This window comes from Suricata suricatta, chromosome 8 (assembly GCF_006229205.1).
Source record: "Suricata suricatta isolate VVHF042 chromosome 8, meerkat_22Aug2017_6uvM2_HiC, whole genome shotgun sequence".
Taxonomy (NCBI): domain Eukaryota; kingdom Metazoa; phylum Chordata; class Mammalia; order Carnivora; family Herpestidae; genus Suricata; species Suricata suricatta.
In genome coordinates this window covers 121,103,886-121,127,311 of record NC_043707.1, presented here as the reverse complement: position 1 = coordinate 121,127,311, position 23,426 = coordinate 121,103,886, and the positions used below count along the sequence as shown (strand labels likewise).

Genomic DNA, 23,426 nt, shown 5'->3' with positions numbered 1-23,426 from the left:
CAGAAAAATCCATCCCTATAACTCCTAGGCTTTGTTCAACTTTTACCATTTTGTTGAACAATTTCCTGTCCATCTACCATCTATTTTTTTTTTAATTTAACCCTACTTTGAAATGCCAGCTAAAATTTGGATAAATACTATGGTGCCTCAAAAGACCCATAATTCACTGGACTTTCCAAAGTTAGTATCTGTATAGGAAAAAAGAGGACCAGCAATTTTACAACCTCCGCTAGTCATTCTGCCCAACATTGTGAATCATCAGGCTGATCAGGAGGCACATCCTAAGCCCTGCGGTATATGCAGTCTTAAGAAGCATCAGAGTCCCATGCAAGGTCCAGTTTCTTAGCCATCTTGTCCTCCTGTTCTACACACTCTTTCAGGGTGATCTCAATTATTCATGTGCCTTCAGCTACCATCTATGCCTCCAGCCTCCATCTAGTCTTCTGAACCTGACTAGGTACTACCACTTGGGTGTTTCATAAACACCTCACGCTCAGTATATCTACATATGAGCTCATCTTTCCTGCCTCGCCCACACTGCTTTGTGTTTCCTAGCTCAGAAAAAAAAAAAAAAAGGCACTACCTTGGCCACCCAAGGTAGAAATCTAGACACCTGTGACTCCATCTTTAGCTCTGGTTAGTCATCAAAGCATTCTATATTTTTTAAATCGGTCTTTTTCCCTGCAATTATCTCTCAGCTGGAGTTGTGCCAAAGCTCCTCACTGGTCTTTCTCCAGGCTCTCCTTTCTCAAGCTTCTCTCCACATTGCAACCGGGGTGATATTTTTATATTGTATTGTTTATTTTGAGAGTGAGCAGTGGAGCCTGATGCAAGCAGGAACTCAAGAACTGTGAGATCATGACCTTAGCCAAAGTCCGGCTCTTAACCTAATGAGCCACTCAGATGACACCAGGGTGATCTTTTTAAAGCTCACGATGTTCTTTAGTCTGGCATACAAATTCCTCCAGGATAGGGGCCTTACTCCTTCCCTGGACTCATTTATTTCAATCCCTAACCTCAGATTCTATATCCTAATTCTATTTAACTCAGTGCCCTTTTGTACATGCTGTTCCCCTCACCTCAAACTCCCTTTCCTCCTTTCTTTATCTAACACCTATTGACCTTTCAAGTTACTTTGGGCTTTGATAATCTTTTTCGTGAATCCTTCACTGATGCCCCCACAGTGGATCAAGTGTCCTGCTTGCTTCCAAAGCAGTTGAGCTGTTGATATCTTATTTTTCTATTGACTCAAATCACATGGTATGGGCTCCTTAGATTGACCCTTTGATTCCCACAACTTGCCTATAAACTCTTTCAAGGGTAGTGATGGAGGCAACAGCAAACAGAAAGCCTAGAACAGTCTAGACTTTCAAGAAATGTTCAATAAAAAAAAAAAAAAAGGATGGGAGGTGGTGTAGGTAACAGCAGGGGTACTAGAGCTAGAAGTGGAAGTAAAGCACAGGAAAGTATTAATTGAGAGGGCTCCGAAGTCAACCATCTTACATTTGTACTGCAGTCTGCACTCCTTTGCATGTTAACAACCCATTGCCTGGGTTTCCCCATCAATAAAATTACACTAATGATTGTACTTGGCTCATAGGGCTGCTGTGACGGTCAAATTTAAAATTTTGATATTTTGTTCAGTAAGTATTTCTTGCATTAAATTTGTAAAGTATTGCATTAAAATATTATTTATCTTAGCCACTAAATGTGTCTGTCTTTTTTGGCACCAACATTCTTACTTACCCACCTTCCTGCTCTCTTTCAACATTATAAACAATGAAATATTACAAACCAAATTAATCTTTTGATAGGAACCATTATGTTACAAAGAGGTGGGGAATCTATGCCTGCTTTTATGATTCTCTGGCCCCTCGAAACCTCTGGCTGTCATTTCTCTTGTCCTTTTTTGGCTGTGCCTTAACAGCCACTGAGTTCCTGGCGTCCCTTTGGTTTCTTTACTCCAGGAGAGTGCCTCATCCACTTCACTCTAATCCTCACTTTGTCCACACCTTATATCCTCAACACAAAACAGCGTTCAATAAAGATTCGTTGAATTTACTTATCTCCCTATATTTTCAACTTGAAGTAAAATATATACAGTATAGTAAACAAACATTAAGTGTTTTACTAAGCTCCCCAATTGTTCAGACCATTATACTTTGCAGTAAAGGGTGTCTTTTCACCTTCAGGCACCCAACAAAAATGTCTGTTTTGTAACAGTCTCTCCTCTGTTTTCTGCAGCTCCCTTCCCCGGGCTCTCTTTTTCCCCTGTCAGTTTCAAGAGATTTCCTAGACAAAACTCTCCGGGTCGTCGAACTGGAAAAAATATTTTCCTACCGGGCGGCCTATTACATCAACGTCTCCGGTAAATCCCAGAGGAACGCTCTTAAGGAGGCCGCCATCTTCCATACAGCAGCATTGCACCTTGCGCATGCGCCTCTGCTTGCGAGCCTGAAAAGAAGAGCTTTTTATCCCTTCTCGGCACCCTTACGTTGCGGGTCACCGGTGTCGAGATTTACGTGACGACAGCTTCTGGCCGGAAATGGAAAGACGGGGAGGCGGTGTTGCAATAGCCAGAGGACTCTAATTTTAGGGCTGGGGGCTAATTGTCGTTTAGAAGCTCCGAGGTGCTGGGGTGGATATATTACCCATTTTGCGAGTAGAGACTACAGCGCGCTCGGAGGTGTGTTTCTCGTGTAAGTGGGCACGTGTCTTTGATGCTGACTTAAGGGGACCTAAAAACCATCTTCTTAAAAGAACTTCACCTTCCGCCTCGCTGTCTTTGAAAGGCGTTTTCAGGGAGGCGGATCGCCTAGATTTTAGTCTGATCCAAGCTCTGCCACCGACTTGCTGTGTGTCTGTGGGCCCCTTTCTGAGTCTTAGTATCTTCATCTGTAAAAGAGTAGACAAAGTCTCTTAGGTCACCTTTCAGGCCTGAATGTTATCGCATGCCCGAGCCACAAAGTCTTAAATATAGTTGGTCCCATTTTATAAGGAAGACGTTGAGTCCCAGGATGAAAGGATAGATGACTTCTTCAAGATTGCACAGAAAACCTTTAGAGATTTCGGAGACTAAATTACGCGGTAACTCCATGACCAAGTCTCCTTTGTATATTTCTGTATCGTCAGTTCTTGAAACTGGCCTATACTAGTTACTCAAAGAGTTTGAATGGGTGAATGAATCTTTTGATGTCAAGGCCAATGATACGAGCAGATTGGTTGTCTCTCCACCCCTCTGATGTATTAACTATGTAACTCTTCCTCAGGTGTTTTTTGTGCTTTACTTGACTGGGGACTCTGAAATCAGTTCTGTTGTTTTCAACTTAATCGGGCACCATGGAGGCACCTCCAGTCACCATGATGCCTGTCACTGGAGGCACCATTAATATGATGGAGTACCTGCTGCAAGGTAAGTGAACCAGGCAACTTGGATGGCCAGTTTTTCTCTTTCTGTTCAGCGTCTGTGGAGATGAGAGGCTGTTAAAGGCAGCCTGCATAATTTCTGACACCCAGTAAACAACAACTTTTTAAAAATGTTTTTTATTTATTTTTGAGAGACAGAGACAGCGTGAGCAGGGGAGGGTCAGAGAGAGAAGGAGACACAGAATCTGAAGCAGGCTCCAGGCTCTGAGCTGTCAGCACAGAGCCTGACGCTGGGCTTGAACCCACAAACCGTGAGATCATGACCTGAGCGGAAGTCGGTGGCTTAACTGACTGAGCCACCCAGGTGCCCCTATTTTAAATTTTCTTTTACTGTTAATTTATTTATTTTGAGAGAGAGAGAGAGAGAGAGCACAAGCAGGGAAGGGGCAGAGAGAGGGAGATAGTGAGTCCCAAGGAGACTCCACACTGTTTGCTCAGAGCCCAATGTAGGGCTAGAACCCACAAACTGTAAGATCATGACCCGAGTTGAAGTCGGTCGCTTAACTGACTGAGCCACCCAGGCGCCCCCCAAAATATATTTTAAATAAGTATTTTCTCCACCTGTAGTACCACACCCTGGTTTATCATCGCTCGTCTGACCTACTTCAGTAACCTTTTACTCACTACATTGCTTCCACTTTTGATTATCTGTCTCTTTCAAAATAACAGATAGTCATCTTTTTAAAAAATTGTCTTATTGGGGTGCATAGGTGGCTGATTCCGTTAAACATCTGACTCTTGATCTCAGCCTGGGTCTTTTTTTTTTTTTTTTTAAATGTTATTTTTGAGAGATAGTGTGAGCGAGTGGGGAAGGGGCATAGAGAAAGAGGAACAAAAAAGAGAGAATCTCAAGCAGATTCCGCACACTGCCAAATTTTGCCATATTTGCCTCATCTTTTTTTTTTTTTTTCTGTTCTTTTTTCCTTTTTTAAGATTTAGGTAGTCTTTACACTCAACGTGGGGCTCAGACTTACAACACTGAAATCAAGAGTCCCATGCTTCACTGATTGTGCCAGCTAGGCACCCCGTTTTTGTTGTTTTTAAAGAAAAGTTCTGGCCTCACAACATTATGCCCCTAAACTCTTCAGTTTACATCCCCAAAAAACAAGGGTATATTTAAAAAAAATTTTTTTATGTTTATTAATTTTTGAGAGAGGAAGCAAACACGCAAGTCGGAGAGGAGCAGAGAGAGGGAGACAGAGGGTCGGAAGCAGATTCCACACTGACAGCAGAGAGCCAGATGCAGGGCTCGAACTCACAAACCACGAGAGCACAACCTGAGCCGAAGTATCTTAAGAAAATTAATCATATATATCTCTAACATCTAGTCAATATTCAAGAGTTTCCCCCCTGTTGTCCCCAAAATGTGTTTTGGAACCAGGATGCCATCAAGTTTTATGCATTAGATTTGATAATTTTGTCTGTTAAGCCCCTTTTAATTTTTTTTAATTTGGACCAGTCTCCCCTCACCCACACTTTTTTTCTTTATGGCCGTGTCTTGTTGAGGAGTCCATACCAGGCTTCCTGGAATGATTCCTTTACAATACAAATCCGGTCATATCTTTCCCTGTTTTGTTGAAAATTAAGTGTAGAGCTCATAGCTGCCCTGGTGATTTTGGGATAAAATACCACCCTCACCAGGGACTGTGTGTAAGGCCAACAACGCTGTGGCCCAGGTCACATCCCCCTTTCACTGGTGTCTTCCGTCTCACTCACTGAGCCGCAGGCACACTGATACCTTTTCATTTTCTTGAATTCCTCAGCCCCTTTCCTGCCCCTGTGCCTTGGTGCTTGAGGATCTCTCTGCCTCCAGCTCTTCAAATAACATCTCAGGTTCAGCCTCAGGTCGCAGGGGAGACCTCTGACTCCAACGCCTCAGGTCTGCTCTCCACCCCCACCAATTGCTCTCCATCCCATCTCCCTTTTATTTCCGTGTATTTCTCTTCACATACTTACTTATTTTTTGTTTCCCCCACTAAATTGAATTCTCCATGAGGACATAGACCTCTGCTTCCTAGCATAGTGCCTGGAATAGCATTCAAGAAGTATAGGTTGAGGGGGTGCCTGGGTGGCGCAGTCAGTTGAACATCTGACTTTGGCTCAGGTCATGATCTCTAGGTCATGAGTTCGGAGCCCACTTTGAATCCTCTGTCCCTCTTTCTGTGCCCCTCCTCTGCTCTCTCTCTCTCTCTCAAAAATAAACATTGTTTAACAAAAAAAAGTATGGGTTGAATGAACCAATACTTTAAGTGTTGAGGAATGTTCGAGGAATGAACAAACACATGTCTGATATTGTCCTGAATGTAGGGAACAATGTATTGAATGTAGGACCTGTTCCCTGCTCCCATGATCTTCTGTCCTGTTATTACTGAGGTCTGACCTGTTGTTGCTTTCCCTACAACACTGTTCATTGCCAAAAATTCAGTCCTTTGAGTCCCACTATCAATATTTACCACAATAAGAATATATACTCTTACTCATTTTAACAGTTCTATTCAATAAATATTTGAATATGCTCCTAGCAGGGAAGGAAGAAAGATGAATAAAGTATCAATACATGATATATATATTGAAAGATGACAAAAGAATCGAAGTACTAATGCTGAAAGAAACTAAAGTAGGGAGGTGGGAAGTGATTGGAGGGAGACCTGCAGTCTTTATTTAGGGTGATTAGAAAAGATGTCTCTGATAAAGTGATAACTTGAGCCAAGACGTAAAGAAAGTGATGGGGTGATACCAATATGGGAGAGAAAAATGTTCTATCTACGGAATAAGGGAAGGGGCTCTGGAGAGAAATACGTTATCAAATACTTGGCATTTTCAGGAAGTAGCTGGAAGATCACTGTGGCTGGAGAGAGTGATGTAGGGAGATAGTGAAGGACATGACGCTGGGCTGGTAACAGAGACTACAGTGTATAGGGCCTTGTAGGTGATAGTAAAGACTTTGGGATTTATTCTGAATGACACAGGAAGTCACTGGAGGTTTCTGAGCAGAAGAGTGCCATTATCTGCCTCCTATTCTATAAAGAGCATTTAGCTGTTGTGTGGAGAAGCAGCAGGCAAGGGTAGAAGTCAGCTATTGGAAAAAACAGGCAAGAAATGAAGGAACCTTGGACCAGATGGAAATGAATGAGGGAATGAGAAGTGGTTGGAATCTGCATATATTTTAAAAATACGGATTGGATGTAGGTGTGGGGGAAAGTAAGGAGTCAGGATGATTCTGTGGTTTGGAGCCTGGACAACTAGAGGGAGAGGGTTTCCATTGACTGTGATGGGGAAGACTGCAGGAGGAATAGGATTATGGAGAGAAGACCGACAGCCAGATACTGAACATATGACGGTGAAGATGACTGTTGGGTATCAAAGTGGAGAAGTTGAGTAGGCAGTTGGATATATGAGTCTGTAGTTCATGAGATATAAATATGGGAGTCCTCGGGGCATAGATGATATTTAAAGCCATAGCACCAAATTAGGTCACCCAGGGAGGAAAAAATTATTGATAAAGTGGACAAGGATTGAGTCCTAGGATCCTCCAGTAATTAGGGTAGATGAGAAAGACCCAGCAAAGCAGACTTAAAAGGAATGGTCAGTGAATTAGGTGAAGAACTAAGAGTTGTGTCTCAGAGGCCAGGAAAAGATAGATTTCGAAGTGGGTGTGATCTAACAAGCATACCAGAATACTGCTAGGAGGACGAATAAGATGAGAGCAAAGTGTATTTCTATGGAGAGTTTCATCCTCTTATTTCAGTAGAGTACGTAAAAAGGAAATGTTATAATCTCTAGATGGAAACCTTGTGTTTGCTGGAAATAGAAGATTTTTTTTTTAATAAATGGCAACAAAAGGATGTTGTTATTATTCTAGATAGATGCTCTTGCTGTTAAAGACTCTGAGCCCAAAGCCTGCTGGAGACTAGCATTTAGAGAAGGCCTAAAGACTTTCTAGTACCGAATAGGACAATGCAAAAAACTGAAAGGGAACTAACTTTATCATAATATGGTCCAATACTTTGGCAGTATAATCCCTCAAAAATCTCATATATTGGGCCTATACTTTGCAAAACACTGCAGTAAACTGTTCGGGTTTTTCACTGAAGTGTTTTCAATCGTTTGCTAATCCCAGTACCCTAAATGAAAGACGGGACCCAACAATGCTCTTTCGTTCTTCAGGAAGCGTTCTAGATCACAGTTTGGAAAGCCTCATCCACCGCCTTCGCGGTTTGTGTGACAACATGGAACCCGAGACTTTCCTTGACCATGAGATGGTGTTCCTCCTTAAGGGCCAGCAGGCCAGTCCGTTTGTTCTCCGGGCCCGGCGGTCTATGGACAGGGCCGGGGGACCCTGGCACCTGCGCTACCTGGGGCAGCCAGAAATGGGAGACAAGAACCGTCACGCCCTGGTGCGGAATTGTGTGGACATCGCAACCTCTGAGAACCTCACTGACTTCTTAATGGAAATGGGCTTCCGCATGGACCACGAGTTTGTCGCCAAAGGTCACTTATTTCGTAAGGGCATCATGAAGATCATGGTGTACAAGATCTTCCGCATCCTGGTTCCGGGAAACACAGACAGCACTGAGGCCTTGTCACTTTCTTATCTTGTGGAACTGAGTGTCGTGGCACCAGCGGGGCAGGACATGGTCTCTGACGACATGAGGAACTTTGCCGAGCAGCTGAAACCTCTGGTTCACCTAGAGAAAATAGACCCCAAAAGGCTCATGTGACTAAGACCGTCTGTCTGCTGCGGGGGCCTGCCCTCCCCTGTTACAAAAAAGAAAATGTAGTGAATCCCCTTTTCAGCACGGCCAGCCAGGCATTCTTCCCTCAGGAAGGAGGACAGTGGGACATTAGTTGGTTCTTGGCACGGTTTTCCTCATGTGGCAAGTTCACTCTTGTGACAGCCCCTCCAGATTAAGCTCTCAGGAGAACCTGAAGAATCTCTCCAATTCCTCTGTAGATAGAGGGGAAGCCAGAATAAATTAGCTTTCAGAAAGAAAAGCCTTTCTAATTTTTTTTGCTATTTGTGTATCAGATTTGTAAAGTAGAGGCTGTGAGTTTGTATTAGGTGGTGATAAACCTATGAAGAAAAACATCTGTGATTCTGATTCTTTATTACCCTGCTAATTTGGGGTAGACTCCCTACCAGTCGGAACAACAACAAAAATGGCAGTTTTTAGTTTTATTTTCTTTTTTTAAATTTTTTAGGTTTATTTTGAAAGAGAGCAAGTATGAGGGGGGGAGGGACGAGAAGAGGGAGAAAGAAGCAGGCTCCACACACTGTCAACGTGGAACCCAGTGTGGGACTGGATCTTGAACTGCAAGATCATGACCTGAGCTGAAATCAAGAGTCCGCCGCTTGACCGCTCTGGTGCCCCCCGGCAGTTTTTAGTTTTAATTTTGATAAGAGGTGAGGGGCGCCTGGGTGGATCAGTCAGTTACGCGTCCAACTCTCGGTTTCAGCTCAGGTCACAATCTCACAGTTTTGTGACTTCAAGCCTTGCATCAGGCTCTGTGCTGGTGGTGTAGGGCCTGCTTGAGATTTTCTCTCTTCTCCGTCTCTCTTGGACCCTCCCCTGTCCACACTGTCCCTCTCTCTAAATAAATAAATAAACAGGGGGTGCCTGTGTGGCTCAGCCGGTTGAGTGTCTGACTTTGGTTCAGGTTATGATCTTGCAGTTCATGAGTTGGAGCCCCACATTAGGCTTTGTGCTGACAGCTCAGAGCCGAGAGCCAGCTTTGGATTCTGTGTCTCCTCTCTGCCCCTCCCTAACTCACACTCTGTCTCACTCTGTCTTTCAAAAAACAACAAAAAAAAGAAAAGCTAAAATAAATAAACTTAAAAAATATTTAAGGGGCACCTGGGTGGCTCAGTCAGTTGAGCCTCCGACTTTGGCTCAGGTCAGATCTCACCTTCAGCCCCGCGTCAGGCTCTGTGCTGATAGCTAGCTCAGAGCCTGGAGCCTGCTTCCGGTTCTGTGTCTCCTTCTCTGTCTGAACCTCCCCCTCTCATGCTCTGTCTCTCTCTGTATCAAAAATAAATGAAACATTAAAAAAATTTTTTTAATGTTTAAAAAACTTTTTTTGATGGAGGTGATAGTTGTTAACCTTTAACCAAAGTGGCATGTTTATTAAAAAACTTTTACAGACAAAAATAAGAAAATAACCTATAATCCCATTATTCAAAGAGCTATCCTATTTCTATTCTGATGTATATCCATCCTTCTAGTCTTTTATAAATTTATGTATATGAGATTATATGAGATATGTTTTTATTATTTAAAATATTTTTTAATGCTTTTTTATTTATTTTTGAGAGACAGAGAGAGACAGCATGAGCAGGAGAGGCTCAGAGAGAGAGGGAGATACAGAATCTGAAGCAGGCTCCAGGCTGTCTGCACAGAGCCCAATGCCAGGCTCAAACCCACGAACCGTAGATCATGACCTGACCCAAAGCTGGACGCTTAACTGACTGAGCCACCCAGGTGCCCCTGAGATATATTTTTTTAATGTTTATTTTGAGAGAAAGAAAAAAAAAGCACGAGTAGGGGAGGGACAGAAAGGGAAGGAGAGAGAGAATCCCAAGCAAGGTCAATCCTCAGCGTAGAGGCTATACAGGGCTTGATTTCATGACCTGAACCATAATCAAGAGTTGGATGCTTAACTGGCTAAGCCACCCTGGCGGCCCAAGGTATGTTTATTTTATAAAAAGACTCTGGGGCGCCTGGGTGGTTCAGTCAGTTAAGTGTCCAACTTCAGCTCAGGACATGATCTCACGGTTGGCGAGTTCAGTCCCCACATTGGGCTTAATGGGGTCTTTGGCAGAGCCCACTTCAGATCCTCTCTCCCTCTCTCTATTCCCTTCATGTGCAGTCTCTCTGTGCACTCCCTCTCTCAAAATTAAACATTAAAAATATTCTGTATCTACTGGTTTATACCCTTCTCTTTTTGTTTATCATTAATATCTTTCCAGGACGTTAGGCTTATAGTGTCCTTCTGTAAAAACAAACAAAACTTCATTTAAATAGGGAAATCGAGGTAGAGATTAATTTGCTTTCTCTGAGCTATACAGCTGTTAATTAGCATATCTGGTCTGTAAATATCGATGTTTATAATTGCTATATGCTTCCCAGATGGATTTTCCATAACTTAATTGATTCCCACACTTTGGAATTTTTAGTTTGATCCCAAATTTTGGCTTTTATAAATAATCCTGTAATGCTTGTGTTTTTCATTACATCATTGTTGAGATCTCTGACTATTCTTTAGGATAAATCCTAGGGAACTGTTGAGTCAAGGAGTATGCACTGTTTTAAGACTTCTGCCATGCGTTGCCAAATGCCTTCCAGAAATGTCCCCGTTTTCACTCCCACCAGCGGTAAATGAAGTTCCCAAAAATATTGCCAAAACTGGGTGTGACCTTGAAAACTTGTTTTTCCCATTTGCTGGTAAGTGGTAACTAGTTTTAGTTTTCTTTTTAAAATAGTCATCAGTAGGGGCGCCTGGGTGGCTCAGTCAGTTAAGCCTCCAGCTTCGGCTCAGGTCAGATCTCACGGTCGTGGGTTCGAGCCCCGCGTCAGGGCCTGGAGCCTGCTTCCAGTTCTGTGTCTCCTTCTCTCTCTGACCCTCCCCCTCTCATGCTTTGTCTCTCTCTGTATCAAAAATAAATAAAACATTTAAAAAATAAAATAGTCATCAGTAAGTAAAATATTTTTATGTTTACTGGACATTTTTGTCTTACATGATTTGCCTTTTCATTGGTTGTTCATCTTATCTAGTTATTTATAAGGAGCTTTTATAAAATTTTTCCCCATTTATCATTTGAACTTAATTTTTTCTTTTTTTAAGTAACAGTTCTTAGTGGGGTAAATGTGTTGCTTGTTTTAATACTTGTAGAGTTTTTTGTAACACACTGGAGAGAGGTTGGCTTGCCAAAAATTGTAGGTTATTCAAAATTTTCATTTTTCTCTGAACCTGCACTTAGATCACCCCCCAGTTGAGCTACATTGGCCAAATCATAATTCTCTTTGGATCTCAGGTTCTTGAAATATTATGTGAATATTCTGGTAGGGTGTTTAGTCTACAAGTAACAGAAAACTTATCCAAAGCTACCTTAGGCAGTAAGGATGGATTCTTTCATGAAAGGCTAAGTTCTATGGTGGGGCAGCTGCCAAGTTGGGTAGCTAGTTATTTCTCTGGCTCCGACATCCTGTTCTTGGCATTCCCCTGAATGTTTCCAAGATAGTTTCCCCGCCTCCTCAGTTATAGATTGCATAAATGGGTAAATCCTGTTCCTTTCTTCACAGCATATTAGCATAACAATTCAGGCAAGGCCCCTTTCTCTTGTTTTTTACTCTTCCTCTTTATTTCTAAACTCTACTTTCCTTCTCTCTATCCTATAGGCACCCATTCTGATATATTTGATGTACGTCTGTGATGCTTATCTTGTAATATGTAGAGTTACATAAACATGTTCAATTCACACAAAGGACAGCGTGCTAAGAACATTTTTTTTATTTTTAAAAACTAACATTGTTTTTGGGATATGCTCTTGTTGCTGTGTGTATATATATATATATATATACACACACATACCTCATAACTTCCAACTTGCAAATGCTTTTTTTAAAAATTAATTTATTGTGAGGGGCTCCTGAGTGGCTCAGTCAGTTAAGCGTCCGGCTTCGGCTCAGGTCATGATCTCACGGTTTGTGGGTTCGAGCTCTGCGTTGGGCTCTGTGCTGACAGCTCAGAGCCTGGAGCCTGCTTCGGATTCTGTATCTCCCACTCTCTCTGACCCTCCCCTACTCACGCTGTCTCTCTCTCTCTCTCTGTCTCTCGAAAATAAATAAAAAACAAAAAATTATTTTAAAAATTAGTTTATTTTGAGAGGGATAGAGAGAGAGTGTGCATGTGCAGGGGAGGGACGGGGCGGCGGGGGAGAGAGAATCTCAAGCAGGCTCTGCCCTCCCAGTGTGGGGCTCAATACAGGGCTCAGTCCTATGAGCTGTGAGATTATGACCTGAGCTGAAATCAAGAGGAGGACGCTGAACCAGCTGAGCCACCAGGGACCCCTGGCAGGTGCTTTAAATGTTTTAACTCACTTGTTTCTCATAATAACCCTACGAGATAGACATTATAACTAACTCCCTTTTTATAGATGAGAGTGAGATACAGAGAATTTACTCGGATTTTTTCTTTCATTGTTCAGCGTCAGAATTAGTAAACCGTGGAGCCTGAATTTCAACTCAGTGTAGCTCCAGAATCCAGACACGTAACTGCATACACTGTATTTTACTCCTTCAGTCCCTTGAGGATAGAAATCTAGATTGCCATCAACTCTCTTCTTATCATAAAAAGTGCTAAAATAAGCAAATTTGTAAATTGATGTGGAATATTCCTCTGAACCATATACCCTTGAGCATGCTCAAGTTTGCCGACTATTGCCAGATCTCTTTTTGGAATGGCTGCGTTATTTCATGCTGCTCTCACCAGTGCACTGGAACTCATACCCGCATCCTCTTTGTAATTTGTGCTACATTGAAGGATGTCAAGTGGCAGCTTTCAGTTGTCTTGACTTCCATTTCTCTGGTTATAATCAATTGAGCCTTTTTTAAGCCTTTTTTTTTTTAACATATCTTTTTGTATATGGAATTGTATAGACTTCTTGGTTTGTGAAACTAGTATATACCCTTTGCCTATTTTTCTATTTGGTTTCCTATCTTGTTAGTTGGTAGGAATTATGTGTATATTCTAGACATTCCTTGTTTGTTTTAAACACTGCAGATCCTTCTCCCAGTCTGTCACCTTCCTGTGAAGCTTCTCTGTGATGTGATGTGATGTTGTTACTTCAGCAGATGTCCTAAATTTTGACCTTATGATTTAGAAGCATCTTGAGGAAGTCTTTATTTACCCGAAGGGAACAGTTTTTCCTTTACCAGCTTTATAGTTTTCATTAATTACATTTAGGTCTTTCATCCCGAGTCCACATTTAACATAGTTTCATGGAAAAATCCAAATTTTTTTCTCCGTAGGGTGAGTTAGTTTTTCTATCACAATGGCAAAACAGTCTTCCGAATGCTTTGTGGTGCCACGTTTATCACATACTAAATTCCCATGTATATGCGTTCTTTCTAAACTCTGCATTTTTTCCATTGGTCAGTTCCTTCCTTTCAGTGCCAGCACACAATGTTTTTATTACTGAGGCTTTGTGGTAGAGCCAGTTCTACCTGTCAGGCAGGTATCCCTGCTTTTACTTCCCTCTCAAAATCGACTTAGCTTCCATAGACCTTCATTCTATCATACTCATAAAATAAGTTTCAGTTTCTCACCATTATTACTAGAATTTTTATTGGAACTTCATTGAATATATATAGATCAATCTGCGTGGAGAACTGATCTCTTTCCGTGGAACGCTCCCCATAATTCATCGCGGCCAGCTTCCTTCACCTCTTTCGGACCCTGCTAACATGTCCAAGAAAGCCTTCCCTGACCATCCCAAGCACCACACTCCGTCCCCAATACTCTGTTTATCTTATTTAATTTTTTCAGAGCATTTATTACTATCCAACTTCAGATTATTTATTTACTGCTTCTCTACTAGAATGTAAGATTCATGAGAAAAAGTGCTTTGTTTTGTTTCCTGCTGTATCCCTAAGCACTCAAAACAATGTCTGACCTTTGGTGGTTGTTCTGAATATTTGTTAAATAAATGAACAAAATCTTTATGCAGCTGAAGTTATCCCAATTATGACATTTATCCAGGTTTACTTCTGTCCCCAAATAGAGTTGAAAAAAGTTTTTTTTCATGTTTTTTATTTCTTTTTGAGAGACAGAGACAGCATGAGCAGGGGAGGGTCAGAGAGAGAGGGAGATGCAGAATCCGAAGCAGGCTCCAGGCTCTGAGCTAGCTGTCAGCACAGAGCCCGACGCAGGGCTCGAACCCACAAACCGTGAGATCATGACCTGAGCCGAAGCTGGATGCTTAACCGACTGAGCCACCCGGGTGCCCCGAAAAAAATTTTTTAATGTTTATTTATCTTAGAGAGAGCCAGTCTGTGCGTGCACGCACAAGTGAGCAAGGGAGAGGCAGAGAGAGAGGGGGACAAAGAATCCAAAGTGCACTCCACAGGGACAGCACAGAGCCTGATGCAGGGATCGAAATCACGAACCATAAGATCATAACCTGAGCTGAAGTCGCACACTCAACTGACTGAGCCACTCAGGTGCCCCTGAATTGGAAAAAGAAATTAATAAGCTTCTTAGGCGTCACTTTTAGGTTCATTTCTGTAGACCATAAGTCAGCAAACTACACTTGTATAGGTCAGCCTGCTGTTGGTTTTGTAAATAAAGTTTTATTGGAATACCCACATTTATTTAAATATTGTCTATGACTGCTTTTGTACTCCAATGACAGAGTTGAATGGCCAGAACAAAGATCACATAAAGCAGAAATTATTTACTATCGACCCCTTTACCGAAAGTTTGCAGATCCTTGGTATAGACTATAGTTTAGTTGCTAAAGTAAATTGTGTTCTTTTTATTACATTTTTAAGGTGAATATTCCTGTCATAGAAAGCTATTGAGTTTCATAAAATTTCTATTCTTACAAACTTGATTAATAATGCTTTTATAGTTCTGAGACTTTGCCTGCTGATTATGTTGTGTTTCCCATGTAGACTATCATATCATTGGCAAGAGTGGCAAGCAGAGAGATTACATACCTCTTTCACTTTTTCCTCATCTAAAAGAATTGGCTGGGGGTGCCTGGGTGGCGCAGTCAATTAAGCGGCCAACTTTGGCTCAGGTCATGATCTCACAGTTCATGTGTTCGAGCCCCACGTCAGGCTCTGTGCTGACCGCTAGCTCAGAGCCTAGAGTCTGTTTTCAGATTCTGTGTCTCCCCCTCTCTCTGACCCTCCCCTGCTCACACTGTCTCTTTTTCTCTCTCTCCAAAATAAATAAAACATTAAACAATAAATAAATAAAAAATAAAAGAATTGACCAGACTCTCCAATACTCTAGCTAACATTACTGGTAATAATGAACACCCATGACTTAGTCCTGATTTTGATGCTGTTGCCTCAAGTGTCTCTATATGGAAAACCATGTCATTATTGACAATAGCCAAACTACAGAAAGAGCCCATATGTCCACTGACTGATGAATGGTTAAAGAAGATGTGGTATATATACACAATGGAATATTACTTGGCCACGAAAAAGAATGCAATCTTGCCATTTGCAATGATGTAGTTGGAGTTAGACTCTAATTATATAAAGCGAAATAAGTCAGTCAGAAAAAGGCAAATACCATATGATTTCACTCATAGTGGAACTTAAGAAACAAAACAGATGAACATATGGGAAGGCAAAAAAAATAAGAAGAGAGAGAAGGAAGCAAATCATAGAAAGTCTCAACAAGAGAGAACAAACTAAGGGTTAATGGAGGGAGGAGGGTGCGTGTGGGCTAAATGGGTGATGTGTGTTAAGGAGGGCACTTGTTATGATGAGCACTGGGTGTTGTATGTAAGTGATGAATCACTAAATTCTACTCCTGAAACCAATATTACACTGTATGGTAACTAACTAGAATTTAAATAAACATTTGGAAGAAAAAAATTGTGATTTTTACCCTTTGGTCAATTCATGTGGTGAATTATATTGACAGACTTTCTGCTACTGAGCCAGCCTTGTTCTCCTGGCATCACTCCATTTCATTGTGATATTATCGTTTAAATCCCCCATTGGGCTTGAGTGCCTATTATTCTGTTTAGGATAGTTCAATTGTGGACTACCTTAACTGCCATCCAGAGATTATGCAAAGTGACTACTCCCTATTTTTCCAACCTCTCTGCTGGAACTACAAGCTATGCACTATGCTCAGTGCTGGGTTCCAGCAATGGCTAAGATAGAGTCCCTATCTTTACTAGGTCCCATTAGAATGGCAGAAACAGACATTTATACAGTTTGTATAGTCATAAAAGGTATGTGAACAAAGGTCTCCTTCCCCAAATGAATGACCAAGCAGGTCTGCTTCCTCTTCCTTGGATACACCCCAACACTCTTGTGTATGTATTATCTTTCTTTTCTTTTCTTTTTTTAAGTTTATTTATTTACCTTGAGAGAGAGAAGGAGAGAGCACAAGTGGGGAGGGGCAGAAAGAGGGAGAGAGAGAGGGAGAGAGAGAGAGAGAGAGAGAGAGAGAGAGAGAGAGAGAGAGAGAGAGAATCCCAAGCAGGCTCCACACTGTCAACGCAGAGATTGACCCGGGGGTTGAACCCACAAACTGTGAGGTGATGACCTGAGCTGAAATCAAGAGTTGGACACTCAACCAACTGAGCCACCCAGGCCCCCCTGTATCATCTTTCTTAACACCTTTTTCTCTTTGCCTTTCCCACTCATCTCTGCCTATGTGACTCTTACGCAATCAGAAAGGTCAAACAATGGAAAGCATGTAACAGTGGTTAAGAGCTCAGACTTGAGAGACAAATAGCTTCCAGTTCTAACCACGCCATTTACAGGCTACGTGACCTTGCACATACTGCCTCACCTCCCATTTCCTCGTCTGTCAAAGTGCGAAGAATACCTTCATTGCACAGAGGATCCGATGAACTAACCTGTGTGAAGGCTTTCGACACAGGTGACAGTCTCCAGGATTTTCCCTTTCTGTCCTGCAAGCATTCCTGGACCACAAGAAGGGCACAAAGTCTCTTTCCTCTGACTTCTGACATTTGGTGGCAGCTAAGTGGCATCGTTTCACTTTTCATTATGTTCTCTGTATAAAAATTTTTTTTTTTACTGTTTTATTTATTTTTGATACAGAGAGAGACAGAGCATGAGAGGGGGAGGGGGAGAGAGAGTAGGAGACACAGCACCGGAAGCAGGCTCCAGGCTCTGACCACAGAGCCTGACGTGGGGCTCGAACCCACGAACGTGAGATCTGACCTGAGCCGAAGTCGGAGGCTTAACCGACTGAGCCACCCAGGCGCCCCTATGTTCTCTGTATAGTTATTCTTTATAGGCCTGGGCTTCTCATACTACTTTTTAATAGCCTTGTGTGTCTTGGACAAGTTATTTAAACTCTCAGAATGTGTGTTTTCTTGTCTATAAGTAGGCATATAGTAATACCTACTTCATAGCGTCATATGAATGAAATGACCAATATGCATAAAGACCTAGCAGAGTGCTGCTTGGCATTTAAGTGCTTAATACTTGATAGCAGTTTTCAGTTTCAGTCTTATTAATATGTTTCTTACAGGGAAGAATTGTGTTTTATACTGTAACATAATGGTTAAGACTCTGGAGTCTTTTTTTTTTTTGAGAGAGAGAGAGAGAGAGGGAGGGAGGGAGAGAGAACGAGGCGGGGAGGAACAGAGAGAGAGAGGGAGACTCAGAGTTTGAAGCAGGCTTCAGGCTCTGAGCTGTCAGCCCAGAGCCCGACTCGAGGCTCAAACTCACAAACCATGAGATCATGATCTGAGCCAAAGTCAGATGCTTAACTGCCTGAGCCACCCAGGCGCCCCAAGACTCTGGAGTCTTGAGTTCCAAAGTGAACTCCACCACAAGTATGTTGCTCAAGCTGGGTAGACCTCTCTAGGCCTTAGTTTTCTTATCTGCAAAATGGGAATAATAAAAAGTACCCAGTTTCTAGAGGCTATTGTAGGGATTAAATGAAATAATCCACTCACCAAGCATTTAGCGCAGTGTCTGACGTAAATATTACTTATTGATCAGTTATGATATGCCAGGTAATGTGCTACATGCTTTATTTAGCAATGTTCTATTTTTTTTCTATGAACTCCGTGACCCCTGCCTACCTTAGAACTACTCATATAATAACCTTCCAAATATTTACTGAATAAACGAGTGCGTGGATTAGCGAATGCGGAGTTGTATGCTGCAAGAATCTTGCTTCTGTGAGCTGGCTTGTCCCAGGTTGGCACTCCTCATTCCTGTGTGATGAGTTAGTGTGGAAGCCGTGAGAATCAGCATCTTTAAAAAGCAAGAGGACATTATGGAAAGGAGGAGGTTGGAGACCCTGGCTGCTTTTTAACTCTAGAGAAATCACTCATGCTTTAATGCTTGAACTTATTTCTCAGAACTGGTAAAATGAATTTTAAAATGTTGCTGTAGACAAAAGTCAAATTTACAACATTCATTGTCATGGAGAACGTAAAGAAAGGAACAGTTTTTTGAAGGAAATACAAATCCGATGCAATGGTCCTTGAGGCATTTAACCGAAGGAAAGAATGAAGGGTGTGCACAAAGGTGCCGTTTAAGGCTGGTCATCTTGGTGATGTGTATAGCACAAAAAATGGAAATAATCTAGATGTCGCATAAAAGGAGATGTGATAATTAAATGATACTTTATTCATAAATGACATATCTTGCAGTCCTTCAAAAAAATTTGTAGTAATGAATTTAATGATATGGGAAAATATTCCAGGTAGTTAACTTATTAACTTTGTGACTTGAGGCAAATTACTTAACTTCTCTGCCTCGGTCTCCTTATCAGTAAATGGGAATATTAATATTGCCTTCCTTACAATTATCATGAGGGTTCAATGAGTTACATGTAAGAATACTTGGAATTATACCTTCCCCATAGTAAGCATTTATAGATATAAGCTGTAATTACTATTATGTGAAGTAAAATTTATTTTTAAAAATTTTTTCTTATGTTTTTATTAATTATTGAGACAGAGATAAACAGAGCATGAGTGGGGGAGGGGCAGACAGAGAGGGAGACAGAATCTGAAGCAGGCTTTAGACTCTGAGCCATCAGCACAGAGCCCTATGCGGGGCTCGAACCCAGGAACCTTGAGACCATGACCTGAACTGAAGTTGGCCACTTAACCGACTGAGCCATGTGCTTCATGTGAAGTAAACATTTTTTAAAAATTTTTTTAAACACTTACTTATTTTTGAGAGACAGAGTGAGACAGTACACGAATGGGGGAGGAGTAGAGAAAGAAGGAGACACAGAATCTGAAGCAGGCTCCAGGCTCCAGGCTCTGACTGGTCAGCATGGAGCCTGACACTGGGCTCGAACCCACGGACCATGAGATCATGACCTGAGCCAAAGTCAGATGCTTAACTGACTGACCCACCCAGGTGGCCCCATGTGAAGTAAAATTTAAAAAGCTATTACTTACAAAATATATATATATGTAGGGAAAATGGTAGGAAACACTTCAAAATGTTTTTTTAAATGTTTATTTTTTGAGAAAGAGAGAAAGACAGAGTGCAATCGGGGAGGGGCGGAGAGAGAGAGACACAGAATCTGAAGCAGGCTCCAGGCTCCAGGTGTCAGCACAGAGCCCAGTGCGGGACTTTAACCCATGAACCCTGAGATCATGACCTGAGCTGAAGTCAGTCGCTTAACCGACTGAGCCGCCCAGGTGCCCCTGAAATACTTCAAAACGTTAACAGCTTTGCTTGGTGTTAGAAATAATGCTGTACTGTTTACTGTTTGCCTTTTTTTTTTTTACGATAAATGTATGTCTTATGTAACCTAAAAATAATAATAATTTTTAAAGAAAACAAAGCAGAAAAAGATCATTCCTTTAATAGGAGAGTGAGAGCGACTGGAATTTCCCACCCTGTCTGTACCCTTCTTGTTAGCTGGTGCAGCTGCTGTTTAAAAGATAGTCTCCCCTCTTCTGAAAAGAGAGGCGCAGAGACGGACCCACACTTCCAGGGTGCCCTTAGGCAGTGGCAAGGTTTTAGCAGAGTGGGGCTGACGATGTAGAACCAACACTGAACTGAGAGGTGAACAGGATATGAGTCATCACACTGTTATTTTGTCAAGTTGACTATAATTGTTTCTATGTTTTCCTTGGAGGTGTGAATGTGAAGTGATGAGACTAATTAAAAGAAAACACACAAATAAAATCTTTTTTTTTTTTACATTTATTTATTTTTGAGAGACAGAGTGTGAACAGGGGAGGGGCAGAGATAGAAAGAGACACAGAATCTGAAGAAGGCGCCAGGCTCTGAGCTGTCAGCACAGAGCCCAGTGCGGGGCTCAAACCCACGAACTGTGAGATCATGGACCTGAGCCGAAGTCAGACACTTAACCAACTAAGCCACCCAGGCGCCCCCAAACAAACCACAAATATACCAGAAGATGAACATCTAAATAAGTGGCTTAGCTCCCTGCAAAGGTCTCATTTGAGAAATCACACACTTATTTACAAAATTTTGCTACTGTTCATATAATTTTTTGATTTGGGGGGGAAAAGGGAAGTCAAACCAATTGACCTAAAAATTGGTTTGGGTGAAATATTTTTCCAGCTTCTAATTTATTAAAATTGTGATAACTGAGTGCTTTTCTTTTTTTAATTTTAGAGAGAGAAAGCACACAGGTCTAGAGGGGCAGAGAGAGAGGGAGAGAGAATCTTTAGCGGGTGCCATGCTCAGTGCAGAACCCTACACGGGGCTCTATCCCACAACCTTGGGGTCATGACCTAGCCAAAATCAAGAATTGGATGCTCAACTGACTGAGCCACTTGGGTGCCCCAATACTCAGTGCTTTTTTAAGATGCAGTGAAATGGGTATCATTCAAGTGTTTCTAGTGGCATTACAAATTAATAAAAATATACTGGAACGCAATTTGGAATTCTTCATTTTACCGGTGAGAAAACAAAGGCTCCCAGAGAAAGATGCCAAGGTCACAGCTGTGAGAGGCAGAACTGGATTTTAACCTAGGCCTTCAGATCTATCTTTTCAAGACTTAGTGCTCCCACTATTTGCATAAATTTGTTTGGTTGACTTATTTTGAGGGGCAGGAAGAGGAAGGCTTGCATGGGGAAGACGGCCTGATGTCCCATTGCCCAGTTTTGAGGACCTGCTTGTATCTGAGTTCTATGGAGAGAAGAATTGCAAATTCAAACTGTTTTCCTATTTCTTTTTCTTTAATGTTTATTTATTTTAGAGAGAGAGTGAGTATACGTGTGTGTGTGCGTGCTTGCACACTAGTCAGGGAGAGGCGGGGGCGGGGGGGACAGATGATCTCAAGTGGGTTCTGTGCTGACAGCAGTGAGCCAGATGCGGGGCTAAAACTCATTAACAGCGAGATGGTGCCCTGAACCGAAGTCAGATGCTTAACTAACTGAGCCATCCAGTAGCCCCTCTTTTTCTATTTCATTCCACGTCTCAAGCAGAACTCCTCTGGGGCCCAGGTGACAGAATGTGGAAAGGTAGAGGAGAACGGTCTCTTCCACCATTTTTGAAGTATATTCCACTTTGTCACAAGATGGACTTTGATGAATTGCTCCATTATTTGGAGGTGGACACAAAGGCAAGGTCATCAGGGTTAGAGAAGTCCCAACCCTGGCCAAGAATCCTAAGAGGCTCTTGGACCGTCATGCTAGTCACCAAAGTATGAGTAGATGAGTGTAAAGGACACTCCTTGTCTACATCCAGATTCTTAGGAGATAACTCCAAGGACTCTATCATTTAGCCAGATAAGACTTAGCACTTGGGAGCATGGGAATGATTTGTTCCTTGAGGCCCAAGGAAGGGCAGGTGATAAGAACTTAACAGTCAGTTCTACTCTAAACAAAAAGAGTTTGGGTGGCCCTTGCCAGCCCCTTAAGGACATGATTCACCTGAAATACTGAAAAGAATGCAAATAAATAGCACTTGAAGAAATAAAAAGATATAATGAATAATCAAATAAAGAGAATATAAAAGTAACATTAGGTAGATAAAATGTTTCAGAAATAGCATTGGCTGGGGCACCTGGGTGGCTCAGTTGGTTAAGCACTGGACTCTTGATTTCAGCTCAGGGCATTATCTCACAGTTTGGCTCCACATAGGGTTCTGCACTGACAGCATGAGCCTTCTTTGGATTCTTTCTCTCTCTCTCTCTCAACCTTCCCTGCTCGTGCTCTTTCTCTCTCAAAATAAATAAACTTAAAAAAAATACATTGCCTGAAACTGATCATCATCTAAATCTCTCCAACCCACCCTATTAGAATCTTTGGGATGAGGGGGGGTACTTGGGTAGCTCAGTAGGTTAAGCACTGACTCTTGATCTCAGCTCAGTTCTTGATCTCTGCTGGGTCATGAGTTTAATTCCTGTGTTGGGCGCCACACTGATCAGTTTCAGGTGTACAATATTGTGATTCAGCTCTTCCATACATTATCCAGGGCCCATCACAAGTGTACTCCTTAATCCCCATCACCAATTTAACCTCTCCCTCTGGTAACCCCTCTGTAACCATCAGTTTGATTTCATTAGTTAAGTGTTTCTTGATTTGTCTCTCTCTTACTCTCCCCTTCGTTCATTTGCTTTGTTTCTTTAATTCCATATATGAATGAAATCATATGGTATTTGTCTTTCTCCAATTTATCTTCCTCTTTTTAAAGTTGTATGATATTCTATAGATACACCATTTAATCATATTCCTATTGCTGGATATTTATTTTTCAGGTTTTTTCTGAAATACTAATTGCAGACACCCTAGTAATACATCCTCAAACATATGTGCTAGTGGTTCTGTAAGATAATGACTGAGAAGTAGAATCACTCTGTCATACTCATATAGAAGGTGTCTAATAAGAATTTCCAGAGTGGTAGAAGCATGTGAGTAATTAATCAGGATCTTGATATAGGTAGGCAATATTTAATTACGGAAAGAAAGCACACTGGACTTGAAGACAGAAGACCTAAAATCCCGATGGTGGCTCTACCATTTATCTTGAGAAATTTTTTTTGAGTTTTTTAATCTACTTTATTTGTATCAGGCCCCAAATTACATATGATAATTTCACAAATGTTTTTGGATATTGCAGTGATTTTGATTCAAACACCTGGATTGCATATCTTGAGAAATTTTGTTTTTTATTTATTCAAAAATATTTACTGGATTCTGCCTACTCTGTGCCAGGCACAATGTTAGAGATTAGGAATACAAAGATGAGGGGCACCTGGGTAGCTCAGTGGGTTGAACGTCTGACTTTGGCTCAGATCATGATCTTGCAGTTCACGAGTTCAA

General features: G+C 41.7%; 1 protein-coding gene across 4 annotated transcripts in view; it reads left to right on the top strand.

Annotated features, from left to right (window-relative positions):
- The first annotated feature begins 2,516 nt into the window (after positions 1 to 2,516).
- Positions 2,517 to 23,426, top strand: part of MED18 (mediator complex subunit 18) — a 123,224-nt gene continuing 102,314 nt past the window's right edge. For 2 of the 4 annotated variants that reach the window (XM_029949944.1, XM_029949942.1), the window contains exons 1-2: positions 2,517 to 2,699; positions 3,270 to 3,412. In XM_029949944.1, coding sequence (XP_029805804.1) covers positions 3,340 to 3,412 — 73 coding nt within the window. In that variant the 5' untranslated portion in view covers positions 2,517 to 2,699; positions 3,270 to 3,339. Of the gene's footprint in view, positions 2,700 to 3,269; positions 3,413 to 7,593; positions 8,516 to 23,426 lie in introns of those variants that run through there. The other 2 variants (XM_029949952.1, XM_029949943.1) reach the window with 2 other exon arrangements.